Here is a 14,453-nt window from a genome sequence, read left to right as displayed (position 1 = left end):
TCGGCCCTTGCCAGCATAATATCTAAAATTTCTTTTGTCTGTTTTATGCTCCCGTCATGTTGTTTGCACATATGATCATTGCTCATAATACAGTATGTTTGCTTGATGCTTTATATGCATCTGCTCCTGATAAAAGGCAAAGTCCAGCCTATGAATGCTCATGTTTTGCCAGTTGAAGCAGCTTGGTGTTTTTAGTTGATAAATAATTAAAGATGCAGTCATAGAAAAAAAAATAAAGTCATATACACAAAATGATGTGAGATGATATCGCAAATAGAGTGTGAGAAAACTCGTGGACAGAACACTTTGGCAGATATGTTTGCCGTCAAACCCAGCCTGATGCAAAGATCAATATCAATTTCCATTTCTGTTGCCCGGGATCCAGACGTGTTTTGCCTAAATTAGCTCAAAGACTGCAAGCGGGGGCAAGATCTTTTTTGGTGTACATGCTGTATCCTGATGTCTTATAAGCTAGTCAACAACGCATCACATAGATTTTGATCAGCTCCAAAGATTTGCACAGATGACAACAATGTAAGGGAGACGGAGCTTCTAACTGCGGGTAAAATTCTAATGTCTATTCTAATGCAGGTTAAAGAGTCACGATATGATGTTTAAAAAAAGACCATTTATGAATTTTTGGAGGATTAATTTTTTTTCACTTTTGACGGAAATAGGCTGACTGTTTCCTCTTGTTTCAAGTCTTTCAAGCCTAAATACATCCTGGACCTCTCTATGTACTGGACGCACAGAGATGAAAATGGTATCCATCTTGTCATCTGAGTCTACGTTTGACAACAAACAAGCAAAAAATTGCCCAAAAATGTTCCTTTAAAGCTTCTCTTGCCTTTGCAAGTACTTTGTTCTGCAACCTACACCTCTATTCTTAGCTGCTATAATAATCACAGGACCTCTCTTCTATAACCCGTTGTCTTCAGCGCTACTGAAACTTCTAGTTGGGAGTGAATTAAAAGAGCTTTATCTAAATCAAACTGAAATATTTACTACATGGTTTTCAACATCTTGGTTAGAAGTTATGCCAAGATTTACATGGAGCTCTTTGCAGATGTCTTGAGCCACCCCTCATTTACGTTGCTAGGAAAATAGGGAATATGTACAGCGATTTACTGTAAAGTGCAAACATACATCCAAATGAAGCATATAAAGCAAAACCACACTTGTTTGTACAATCCTAATGGGCCTGGAAGTCAAAATTTGGTATGGTCACCAACACAAGTAAGCAAACTAGTTTTCTAGGCTTCTTGAAGGACATTTAAGGCTCTTCTTTGGATGTTGGCTGCTTTTTGTTCTGTTCTCTGTCAAGATGATGCCACAATGCTTCAACAATTTTTAGGTCAGGTCTCTGGGGAGGCTGATCCATGACTGATAGAGTTCCACTGTCTCTTTTTTCCAGGTATTATTTTACTGCATTGGGATTGTATTTGGGACCACTGTCATGGTGAAAAATGAAGCTGTTACAGGTGTTCAGATCATTTCCAGATGGTACTGAATAGTGATGGTGCTTTTCTGCATTCATAATACCAATAATTTTGATAAGATCCCCAACATCACTGGATGAAATGAAGCCCCAAACCATGAGGTTTGCGTTACGTCGGTTCATCATTTGAGTTAGTGCTTTTTTATGCTTGAATTATTTATCGGTCAGTCTCGAGTAACTTTCCTCTGATAATGGCCAAGTACAAGGATAGGAGTGAAAATGAATGAAAGAAACACAGCCTATTGTCCAAAGGAAAACCTTGAAAGACCTTCAGAAAGCCTGGAGAGCTAATGCTCAAGATCACTTTAAAGATCACTTTACAAGAAAGTCTGACTCCTTGGAAGCAAAATATAATGAAATGAGTGATGGCCCAAGAGTTCTGCAGAGTACTGTGTAAAGTGTAATCATATATATATATACATATATATATATATATATATATATATATATATATATATATATATATATATATATATATATATATATAGCACTATATTGCTTCAAAATTAACAGTGCCTTTATTTCTGTGTTTCTGGGGTTTGACCTTTGCAAATGAAAAAAATATGACTATAAATTAAATTTCAGATTTCAAGCTTAACTTGGATTTCGTTCATGTGAAGCATTTTATGATAATTCTATTTTTAGCAGAGAAAACAAAGTTGCTCATTTGCCTAGATTTAGGCCAAAGAAAGAGGATGGAATACATACTACTGTATGTGATATTAAATCCTCTTCCTGACATAGAGTGATCAGCCTGAAACTCCAGCCTCAGTGTGTTGGTATTAGACGTCAGATGGGAGGGACTCTCAGCTCCAGAGAACCTCCCAATGACCGTGGCATCATTTGTCTCGCCATCTTTCACTGTTAGGGAATCATAAGGTGCCTCAAGGTCAAAGTCATTAAATGCCAAGTGTATTCTGGAGCCCGGATCTGATTGGATGAGCCAAACACAGTTCATGTTGTTCCCATAGCCTTCTGGGTAATCCGGTGAGAGGACGGTTCCTGAGGGAGCAGTGAAGTTGGACATGCAGGGGACTGTGGGAGGAAGAGAAGTACAAAATCACAGACAGTAACAGACAGAGAGACAATTTTCAGAAAGCATATGAGGGAGGGGAAAGGCATACAGGGAGAGAAATTTTCTGTTAAATATTCATCTCCACAGCGTCATCGGTCATCATGCGCTCCAGGCCATAATAAACTCTGTACTGTCGCCTCAGTGACAGGTCACAATGAAATTTATCAACATCACAGCAGTGCACATGCCACATTTTTTTAGTTCAATCCAATGCTGTCATATACCTGAAAATCAATTACAAATAATTCTAACACTTACATATGCATATAGGGATATTTGCAGACCACTGATTGTTGTCTTGGCAGGAGATCGTTTTTTCTCCAATCAGCTCAAACCCAAACTGGCATTCAAATCTCAGGATTCCTCCATTTGAAAAGTTGTCACCTTCTCTTATTCCATAGAGAGGAGTTCCAGGGTCTCCACAACTCTCTTTGTCTATTTCTGGAATGACACAGATTCAAAAGAAGACATGAACAGCAGCATGGTCCCCAAAGACGGCTATAAACAGTCCATGTTGACAGGAATCCTAACCTAAACCGTTACGATCATATGCTATACACTTCAGTCACTGTGAAAAAACAACCCATAAAAAGATAACATGAAAAATGGCAAAAAAAATCCAGCTGCCAAGTAGATGAAACATAAAGTAATTTGATCATTCAGCATGAAAAGAAGAAAAAGAGTAGCACATACCAAAGGAAAACTGAAGAAAGAGCTGGGACTGACATAAAGTGCTCACTACATACAGCCCAGCAATAGAAAACAACTTTACTGAGACAATTTGTGAGTACTGCAGTCACAGTGGTTGCCAAACTTGGTCAAAGTGTTGGGAAAATTTAGTGAAACTAGCTACTTGTTTACAATCATTACTTGATTCTTATTTGCATTATTTACATATCACTTTTGTAATACTTCTATCATCATTTGTTTTTTTTACAAGATCTTGCCTGTAACCCATGACTGTACAATCTGACAGCAGTAGAGCAGCGGTCCCCAACCTCTGGGCCACGGACCAGTACTGATCTGTGAGTCGTTTGGTACTGGGCTGTGAGAGGTGAGGCTTGGGTGTGAAATTTATGGTTTTCGGGGGTTTTATTGTTATTTTTAAATCGTTTTTATTGTTAACTCAGTTTCCCTGGGTTTTTTCCAATGTGCTATGAATAAATCATCTTTTTTGGCATTGGTTTTATTTTGTTGTATTTATCCGCGACACCTTAAAGGCCGGTCCGTGAAAATATTGTCGGACATAAACCGGTCCGTGGCACAAAAAAGGTTAGGGACCGCGGCAGTAGAGGACACCTTGGGTCACGTGGACGGTACTTTTGAAGTAGTTTTTGGTGTTATGAAGAAACTCAAGGGTGACAAGACACTGTAAACTTTACACCTTATATCTGCAACTCAGCTTTACACCTGTTACTTCAGTTTTGTCACTTAAGCTAAATTATAAATTAACTGTTTTTGACAGTCAGCACACCGAGTGTTTCTTCCCAGAGTCTGGCCTTAACAACATTTGTGCAACCATGCAGTGCTATCAGTCTCAAATCCTCCGTGGTTATCTTACTGTGTTGTGCAACACTATGTCATGCTACAAGAGCTCATCATCCATTTTGAACAGAAACACACTGCCAACTGAATCTAGTCTTACTCGAAGGTGATTGGCTCTTGTTTCGCTGAGTCAGGCGAATTTCTGAAATGCGTCTGCTTCTCAGTTCATGTAGCCTGGAGCAGATTTTGTATCCCTCTCTTTCTGTTTCCTCCTTCCCCTGAGTTTGCAAGTATTCATGACACATCTTTTTTTTAACATTGACTCTGACCATAAGGTTGGACAGATCCTTCTTCTGATTCTACATAACGGCTCCACTGTGTCACCATAACTCTTTATAATATGTTGTATACGGGATATCAGGAAACATACTTTCTATTTTCCCAGCATTCCTCTCCTTTAATCCCCTGCTCTGCTTTCCTGTTTTCAGCATTATTTACAGGAGTGGCCCATGGCACGAAGCAAAGGTGTGTGTCTTTTTGAGTGTGTGCGCATTTCTGTGTGTTTCACTGTTGCTGCGAATGTGTGTCTCGGTGTGCGTGCTTGTGATGTATTGCATTAATTTCCATCATGACATCGTCTTTATGAGACCCACAGACTCAACCAATCACAGCCTGCCTAACACACTTGCTTGCACGTGAACACACACACACACACACACACACACACACACACACACACACACACACACACACACACGCGCAAAGACACCTAGCGAAGGAATTGAGAACAAATTACTTTGGAGAGAAAGCGGCACGCTGTCGGAACATTCCTGTATTGCTACTGCTTTTCTTCCTCACATGCACGCACGCACACACACACACACACACACACACACACACACACACACACACGCACACAGTACAGTACATGCATGCAACACACAGAGACTTAAACAAACCCAATCCCCCATATGCAGTCAGTGTCTTCCTTTGCATCATACACACCGATACACACACACACACACACACACACACAATCATATTGTGCTTGTAACAACAAGGCTGACAGATTCACAAAGGGGATTAGACTCCTCAAAGAGTATCTAAGAGTGTGAGTGAATATGTAACTTCTACATTATGTCTGGATTGCACATTTAGCTAAATTCCAATTCACACCATATTGTCCACAAAAATACATACCCTGATGAGGTACAACAATAAAACCAGTGGCAAAAAAGAGTGAATAACACAGATCAAACCTTTCGTCCAGGCATTTACTGTAGGTTGATGTTAACTGTACAAGTAACTCCCATCTAAACACATGCCTGCAGCCAGCAAAACACCATAAAAAAGATCCATAGGTGTTACTCAGGTTCTGTAAGAACACGAGTCCCATCCCTAGAGGTCCTGTATCCATGACCTTGTGGGTCAGAGTCATTTTGGTGTGACAAGTATGACCTACACAGTATTAAGCAGGTGGTTTCCATCTTCTTTGGTAAATACAGGCACGTACAGACACACAGGCACACATAAAAGGGTAGTGTGCAAAATACACTACCTATTCCATATCTGAAAGAATAAGCTAATAGATTTTGGAAGGGATAATGAGACTGAGGGAAAAACTTTATTGGCTGTTTCTCTTTTGTGACAACTGTAAAATGTGCTTTAAGGCTTTGTTGCTAATGGTGAATGAATGCGTAATGTATCATATGCATAATCTAATCTCTGCAAACTGTTTCTGTCAACTGGAGGCTGCCGCTGTTCTGCTATAACAGAGGTCACAAAATAAGAGCATTAAACCCATTAAACCACAACAAATAATAATCCAAGGCAGCTTTTATAGCAACGGAAAAGAGAGGTATTGAATGGAAAGTCTATTAGTACTCTCAAACAGGTTTGCAATGTGAAGAAGAAATGAGAAATTCAGCCCGTCTAATTAGCGTGTACTTGTCTGATTCTGTGACCTAAAGGGAGTGGCTCAAATTGACTTGTTCACACTGTAGACATCAGCGAGGATGCTCTGTTGAATAAAAATGATCTCATTTATTACACTCACAATACTGACATTCTTTTCCGCCTCTCTCAGGTTCCAAACCAGGCCACCGAGGAGCTTTTGAGGATTGATTTGATGGGAGATGTGTATAAGAAAGACATCAATTTTCTGTTCTCATTAAAACACACAATCTATGTCAGCGCTTCTTACACAACGTGCACAAAATGTTTCCTATTCAATTGTGTAACTTTCAAATACCAGTAAATCTCACTAAATTGGACTTCAGGATGACAAATAACAACTGGGGTGCATTCTTTGATCTTAACACATTATGGTGCAGAAATGTATCACTTCAGCCAGCTGTAAAAACGCCTCGGCAACCCACCCACATCCTGCCTCATGACCTTGTAATGATCATCAGTGAGCTTCAGAAAGACTCCTGCAATCATCTATGTAGAAAAAAAAAATACAGACCACTGAACGAGACATGTTGCACATATTGCAGAGGCATTTTTGTCAATAATGCTTTAGAGATGTTTGGTTACTTCTCTCCATCTGGAAACATCATCCCACAAAGTCTAAAAGAACAAATCTGAACAGCAAAATAATAAATAATAATAATAAATGAATAAATAATAATAAAATAAAAGTGAACGCGCAACAGCCGTCAAGTACACAGTATCAAATCAAACCAGAAGTGCAAACCAAGGCTGCCGAGTCTATAAAGCACCGTTTTCTAAATCTCGCTTCTGTTTAAAGTAAAAGCAAAGAGCTTAATGAGCTCTAAAAACCATCTGGAGCTCCTCCTCAATCAGTTACTTCATGACCAGCGAGGGCCAAAATTACATCTTGTAAGTAAACATTGCGAAATCAGTCTGTGTCTGTTTATTCTAACTTAGCATTTAGAGAATCCTGTGGACAGGGAAACTGACATCTGAAACCACCATCGAGCAAAACAACTCTTCGCTCATTGTGCCTGCTCAGTTACCCAATGCCATGCCTAATTTGAAATATATATAATTTATTAAGTCTTAATGTGAGAAACAATTAAATGCCTTGTAAATTTGGATGGAATGATCAGCATATGTAGCATTTCAATGCCACTGCCTGGACTGAAGATTACATGAGTCAATAATTCATGAATAGAAAATGAAATACGCTTTACAGAGTCGTGATTAGGTAAGCCCTGCCCTTCACGAGTTACCTCGGGAATGCATACGCTTACAAAAAAAGAAAAAAGTAAAAAATGCATCTAGCTTTGACTCACTACTCCAATACTCAGCTTACTGACTGTAAAATTGAACCACGTTTCTGGTTATGTTGCAAATAAATATTTCATGAATTTGTATTTTATGGTCCCTCTGCCGCTCTCAATGAATGCTGTTTCATCCGGTATGATCAAGAGGGTCCTTCTCAATACCTGAACTATGTACAGTGGAATTGAAATACAACAGGCTCTGCAAGATCCAGTGTAGCTTTTGTTATTCTTGGAAATACTGTGTCCACCAGTAAACAATATCCATAAGATAATTCGGTTTATCTGTCAGGCATCGTTGCAAAGTCCCTCCCTCTTTCTCACTCTCCATTTAGAATAACTGTGCAATCTGATTAGTCCATAAACAGTTCTCATGCATCTATCCAGGTTGCACAGAAAAAAAAAAAAACCCAGACTGCTTCAAGCTGAAGAGAAAAAGATGAAGAGGACTTGGCAAAGCATGGCAGGGTTAACACAGGAAATGTATTATAGATAGAGGTAAAGAGTAGTGTATTAGACAAACCTGCTGTCACATTTAAAAATGCATGGAAGCACAAAGACAGACAGAGATGAATTCATCACTGACAGCCATACATTGCTGTCTCTCTGTCTCTCTCAGCACACACATACATTAAGGATCCGACGAATCAAGGGTCATTGTGCCATAAAAATCCACCTTGACATCCTTCCCTCCAATAAAGCACATCACATATTAAAAACCATAAAGAGCAGATGAAAAAGCTAAAATAAAAACCTCAAAAGTAACGGCTGACATTATGGCTCAGTGATGAGATTGTGTTTAAGGCAGAATAGAGCAGAAAAACAGCAGCCTGTACACTCAAAGTCAAGTATGGGAATATCAGCGTTGATGTTTTTAGTCTTTCCTGTGCAGTATTAGCAGATAAGCTAATAGCGCACTGCGATAAACCTGGCAACACCTAACTACAGTAGAGAAAAAAAACAAAACATTTGTCATGACATTAACACCATTTCACCCTTTTTTTCAGCTGGCCACGAAGCAGGCACTTGATGTTTATGCTGCACTTCTCAAGTCTGCTAGATCGGTATTATATAACACAGGATGATGGGATAATGCGAGAATGATGCATTTAAAAAAGCTGGAGCTGGGGGGGGATGACTCATCGCTGGAAACTAATTCTCAAAATCACCATTCAGATGTGTTTGTATGAAAAATGATTCAAATATTTGCACTTTTTGTTCTTTTAAGGTCACCATACATTTAAAAAAATCCATACACACAGATTTCTGTACTGTGTTTATGGACACAAAACTGGTAATACAGATTACTTGCTCAAAATTAATACACAGTCCAAATCAGAGTTTTCCTGGCTCAGAATTCATTGTTAGAAGTGAATACTGGTGATTACAAAGGCATAACACACCTGGTAATCAATTTAATAGTCACATTCCTTATCAAAACACTCATTTAGTGAGTTGAAGGCAAGCAAGAGCCAATACCTTTTTTCAAATGGTAAGAATCAGCGAGTACTCCAAAGCGGACCAGAGGGTATCCTCTGTGTGGAGTGTTGACTGCTGCATCAATCCAATTGGCATCTGGTGGGTTTAAATTATAGAAAGCAATGCTGGTACTCTCAAATCTCATTCAGTACTTAAAAGCTCAAAACTAAGATGAAGTGGTGGTGACGCTTGAATGGTGAAGCCCCTCTGCTGTCATACAAAGAATCTTAAAAGGCTTTGCAGCCAAAGCCGGTCGGAGCGGGCACGCTCCGTTTTGCGTAACTATTTTTAAATCCAGTAGCACTGCAACCACGTAAGCTAGCGCAATAATTTTCTTTGCATATGAAACCAGAGGAGTTGCACTTACATCTTATGCCATCAGCTTGTCCTAGGTCACAGTTTCCTTCCACATATGGCTTTGCAAAAATTGCATAAAAAGCACTTGCAGCAACAAAAACATAATATTCCAGAAACACGCTTTGCCGATCCGATCAGCTGTTCGTAACACTTCCTATGTCCATCAGCCCGAACTATCGCATGTCCACCATGACCCGCCGAAGCCGGAAGTGACGTCATTTTGCAGAAATGTAGTTTTTTACCATCAGGGCCTTATGAGCCTGTACTGGTGTTTTTAAAAGTTATGTTTGACTTTATGACTTTCTGTGTCATTTCTGGTATGGTTAGGACTCATATTGCACAGCTGGAAATAGTTTATTTTGATGCACATGCTGTTTTTTTTTTTGCAAATTTGCACTATAATATTTATTTTCCATCTCATGAAGCCAAGAAGATAATTCAGTACAGTTTTTTTCTTCTGTGTTATGGTAATTCTATTTGGAAAAAAACACATATTCATATTTTCAATATTAGTCAGACAGTTGAAACAATATGATTTATTCATCAGTCTTATCCACCAAAAAGAAGAAACTCATCAACACTGCCGAAAGTAATGAACTTCAGTGACATTCAATTTTTAATCCATAGAGTTTAAGGTTTAATGTGATTGTCCCACCCTTTGCAGGTATAACATCTTCAACTCATGGATTTTCACAAGGTGTAGGACTGTATTTATGGGAACTTTTGACCATTTTTCCAAAGGTGTATTACTGAGGCTAGACACTGATGTTGGCAAAAGGCCTGGCTTGCAATCTGTGCTCTAATTCATCAAAAGATGTTCTGTCATGTTGAGGTCAGGACTCTGTACAAGCCAGTCAAGTTCTTCCACACCAAACTCACTCATCCATGTCTTTATGGACCTTGCTTTTTGCACTGATACAATCATGTTGCAAGAGAAAAAGGGCCAACTGTTCCCACAAAATTGGGAGCATGAAATAGTCCAAAATGAGGAATGTTTGAGGCACATTGATCTTTCAGAAGAAACTTTTTCTGCCAATCAAACTAGGAAGGGTTATGAGGGCATTTCCAAATGATTTGAAGTCTATCATTCCACAATGAGAAAGATTACTGAGAAGTAGAAAACATTGCAGATAACTGCCAATCTTCTTGGGAGTGACTGTCCCAGCAAATTCACCCCAAGGTCAGATTGTGCAGCGCTCAGAGAAATTGCCAAAAATGTAAAGCATAGACTTTACAGGCCTAGGATGGTAAATCTTAAAGTTCGTGAGAGAACAATTAGAAAAAGACTGAACACACCCTCTTAGATGAACCTTGGCTAGATGTAGAACAAGCACTCTGCAATAATCTAGAGATCTCAGACCTACCATTTATCAGCTCAAACATCCAACGACATGAATGCTTTAAAAGCATCAACATCAGCTCTTCTCTGACAGCATGGTGGGAGTTTCTAAAATTGACGGCGTCTTCATTAATCCCATGCAAACGTACACCTATCTGGAACAACCCTGACATATTACAAAACAATAATATGATAAACTTTTCAGATTGGAGTGATAAAGGAATCAAATATTTAGAACATATACTAGAAGGAACAGAATTTATTTCATTTGACGGACTAGTTACACAATATGGGATCAACAAGAAAAGATTTTTAGAATATCAAAAAATTAAATCCATAGTAAAAAAGAAATTTAAACCGGGTCAAGTTGAACTACAAACACCACCAAGTGTGGTTCAATTTCTTACTCTTAAACCCCCCAAATTACTATCCAAAATATACAGAATGCTTTCTAAAACAGATGAATCAATATCACTTCCTATTGCAAAATGGGAAGCGGATTTATCAGTTAACTTAGACCTAAACTTCTGGTCTCAGATTTGCTTAAAAACCTTTCATCTAATTAGAAATCCCAGTCTTCAATTAATTCAATACAAAATATTACATAGAGTGCACTATACAGGTCATCGGATGTTCAAGATGGGCTTTACGTCTACCAACAACTGCTCACACTGCCAAACCAATTCACCGGACAATTATATCCACGCTCTTTGGTTCTGTCCACCAGTTCAGAAGTTTTGGCGCGAGATATGTGAAGACTTATCGAAGTGTCTGAAATGTAACATTCCAACTTCCCCCTTAGTGTGTTTGTTGGGCAGCTTAGATAATGTCACTTCAGAAAAGAATATCGCCCATATGGTTTTCACTGCCCTATGCATAGCCAAGAAAACAGTCCTCATGAACTGGAAAAATAAAAATAATCTTAATTCTAACGAATATAGAAATTATCTATTAGATTACATTAGTCTTGATACAGCCTCTGCCACCACATCAGATCAATTGCTCTGGGCTCCTTTGATCAGCTCCATCACCTAGTGGGGGTGGGGGGTCATAGTTTGGTCCCGCCTTCACTGTTGTGATTGGTGTGGGGGTAGGGACAGGCTTAGGGCGTCGGGGGGTTCCCCGGAGGCATCTTCCTTGGGGGGCTCAACCCGGGGTAGCGGTCATGTCCGGTTAGGGGCTCTGTTGGCTCTCAGGTGACTGTTTCCTCGCGGCTGCGTGCAGCGGGGCTAGGGGAGGGTCTGTGCTGACGGACGTGGGTTACTGACCTGGTAGCCTGGCTGCCCCTGGGTGGGTCCGGGATGGGCGTGAGGTTCTGGGGGCGCTCCGTCTCTGGGCTGGGACCCGGACCGGGCCTCGGGGGCTTGGGTCCTGGTTGGTGTGTTGCCGGGGTTGTGGGCGGGTGGGTGCATGGGGGCCCGGCCCTGGAGCAGGGTGCCGCCGGTGCATCGAGCCACCTGGGGGGCTCTTCAACTGGTGGGGGAGATTGTCACATCTTGCAGGAGCTTTCCTCTCCTCAGGAGCTCCCTCTGCAGGAGGGGGAGATACAGGAGAGGTGGAGGAAGATCTCAGCCTGGGTGTTTATTGTCTTATGTAGTCTGGAAGATGAGTGGATGGTGGGGTGGGTGCAGTTTTCTCTGTGGTGGGGTTGGGTGGACTGTCCCGGGCTCTGTGGGGCCGGGCGGCGCTGCTGCACTGGGCCCCGGTCTGGATGGGCCTGGGCCCCCTTTCCCTGGCGGGTCGCGGAGTGTGGGGGTGCCTACTGGGGTCAGCGGGGGAGCTGGCCCCAGGGAGGGGTCACTTGCCCCTCCCTTCCTTCCCTCCCCATCTCCAGCTGCCTCCCTCTTCCCGCTCCACCACAACCACCCACACATGCAGGGCCTTGGAGTAGGGGTATGTCACCAGGGTGCAGAGGAGGCTACCCCCCCCCCCTCTGTCCCCTTCTGGCTGCCTCTGCCTCAATTTTATCCCACAACTTAGACATTCACATTACTCACACTCTCATTACACATACATATAGGATCTTGGGGGTGGGCACGATACACGGAGTCCAAAGTACCATCAGGGTGTACACCCCACCCCTGGCATCGTTGCCCACCTCTCAATTTTAAATACACGTAGACATTGAGGGCTAGCAGGAGGGACCATGCGCTTACCTGCTGCTCTCTGGCAGGTAGCTCCAAGCCCTCCTGGGTTTTAAATGCACCTTAAAACACACATGCATCAACATTACAATGAGCGGGTGGAGGGAGGTTCGGAGTCTTCTCTCACCCCTGTTCTCTGCGACCTGCTGGAGCAGGGGGGCTAGGAGGAGGAGTTGGCCGTCCGACTGCGGTCTGGAGTGTGGGGCCTCCCTGCTGCTGCGGAGTCGGGGCGGTCTGCCTCCCCCCACCGCAGGGAAAAGGGAAACACCACCTGGGTCTGGGTGCAGTTCCCCCCTCCAGGGGCGGGGGCACCTAGACCCGGTTTGTAGAGTACGCTTGGGGAGTGTGATCGTGTGTACAACATCTTTTTATGTCTGTCTCCACGTTGGTTGAGTGTGGAGTAAGTGCATATGAGAGCATGAGGGTGGGAATGGATGTTTGTATCTGTGTGTGCCTGTATGTCTGTGTCTATATGTCAGGTTGGGTGTCAGGCGCCACCTCTCTGGGGACATCTCAGGCCCTCCAAGGTTTGGAGGCCTATCTCCCCCTACCACCACTTCCCCTGCCAGTGGCGGACTCCCTCAGACATCGGTGCGTTGGTGGTTCTTTGTGTCCGGGGGTGGGCGTCCAGGTACACACCGGTTCACTCCTTGGCGGCCGCTTATCGGGGCCTGGAGCCTGGGGCTCGCTCGGGCCACTTCGGAGGTGGGGTGCCCCCGGCCTCTCGGCCTGGGGCTCGGTCACTCAGGTGCAGCTGGCTGCCGGCGGAGCTCACGGGCGCGTCACTGCAACTCCCCCTGGCTTCTGCTCCGCGGCTGCTGAGTGAGCCCTCATCTGGGACTCTCCTCAGCTCTTTCTGGGACAGTGGCGCAGCTGCCCCTCTGTTGGTCTTCCTTGGTCTCTTGTGTTCTGGGGCCTCTGGATGTCTGGAGTTTTGATCTCCTCCACACCTGCTTCACGCCCTGGAGGACGGGGCTGTGCCCCCCCCCCCACACCCTCTAGCAGATTATTACATGAAGGAACCTTTTAAAAAACAAAAAACAAGCGCGTCCATGCTCACAGGTGTACACACGGGTGATCACACCCACAAACTACACCCTTTTTGGCTCCTACCTCAAAGCACACTGTGTTCTGTTGATCTTATGTGCTGCACAATAATGTTTAACATTTAGTATTTACTGTCATATTCCCATATATCATTGTGATGTTGTTTATTCTATTACTCTTGTTCTCTTCTGCTTGCTTTCTTTTTTCTTTCTCAGCAGGTGACCCAGGTGATTGATATATGCATTTTTTTTCTCTGCCCGTTCTGTTGGTTTTTGTCTTTTGCCCTTCTCCCCCATCCCTCTTCTCAGCTGTTTCTCTTTCCCTCTTTCTTTCTCCCCTTCTTTCCCCCAGTCAAGTCTGTCCCGTATTCAGTAAGTGAAAATAAAATAAACAATAAAAGGTGAATCAAATGGACCATTACGGCAAGGCTGGGATGGTCAGTTTGGTAAAGTAAATCCGTTGGGCATCTTTCTTTGCCTTTAGACAACAATTCTGAGGGCAAAAGAGCCAAACGGGACAGGCCAAAAAGAAAAAAAAAAAAAAAAAAAAGAAAAAGACTGAACAAATATGGCTTGTTTGGAAGTTAGAAAGCCTTTCTCTAGAAAGAAAACGGCAGCACCGCTTAGGTTTGCAAAGTTGCACACAGCATATCAGCACAAACTCCTCATCAACTGTCAAGCACCGCGGTGTAGGGGTGATGATTTCAGCTTGTTTTGCAGCCACAGGACTTGAGGACCTTGCAATCATTGAGCACAAATTCCTTGGTATACCAAATTATCAA

General features: G+C 42.4%; 1 protein-coding gene across 5 annotated transcripts in view; it reads right to left on the bottom strand.

The window, feature by feature from the left end:
- csmd3b (CUB and Sushi multiple domains 3b) overlaps positions 1-14,453 on the bottom strand; it is a 424,286-nt gene that overhangs the window by 99,408 nt on the left and 310,425 nt on the right. For all 5 annotated transcript variants that reach the window (XM_076878974.1, XM_076878975.1, XM_076878976.1 and 2 more), the window contains exons 13-14: positions 2,832-3,014; positions 2,207-2,533 (exon numbers count right to left, since the gene is read on the bottom strand). In XM_076878974.1, the coding sequence (XP_076735089.1) occupies positions 2,207-2,533; positions 2,832-3,014 (510 nt within the window). The remainder of the gene's footprint in view (positions 1-2,206; positions 2,534-2,831; positions 3,015-14,453) is intronic.

This window comes from Maylandia zebra, linkage group LG22, assembly GCF_041146795.1.
Source record: "Maylandia zebra isolate NMK-2024a linkage group LG22, Mzebra_GT3a, whole genome shotgun sequence".
Classification (NCBI taxonomy): Eukaryota; Metazoa; Chordata; class Actinopteri; order Cichliformes; family Cichlidae; genus Maylandia; species Maylandia zebra.
Note: the sequence above shows the minus strand (reverse complement) of the source record. Positions and strands in the feature narration are given on the sequence as shown.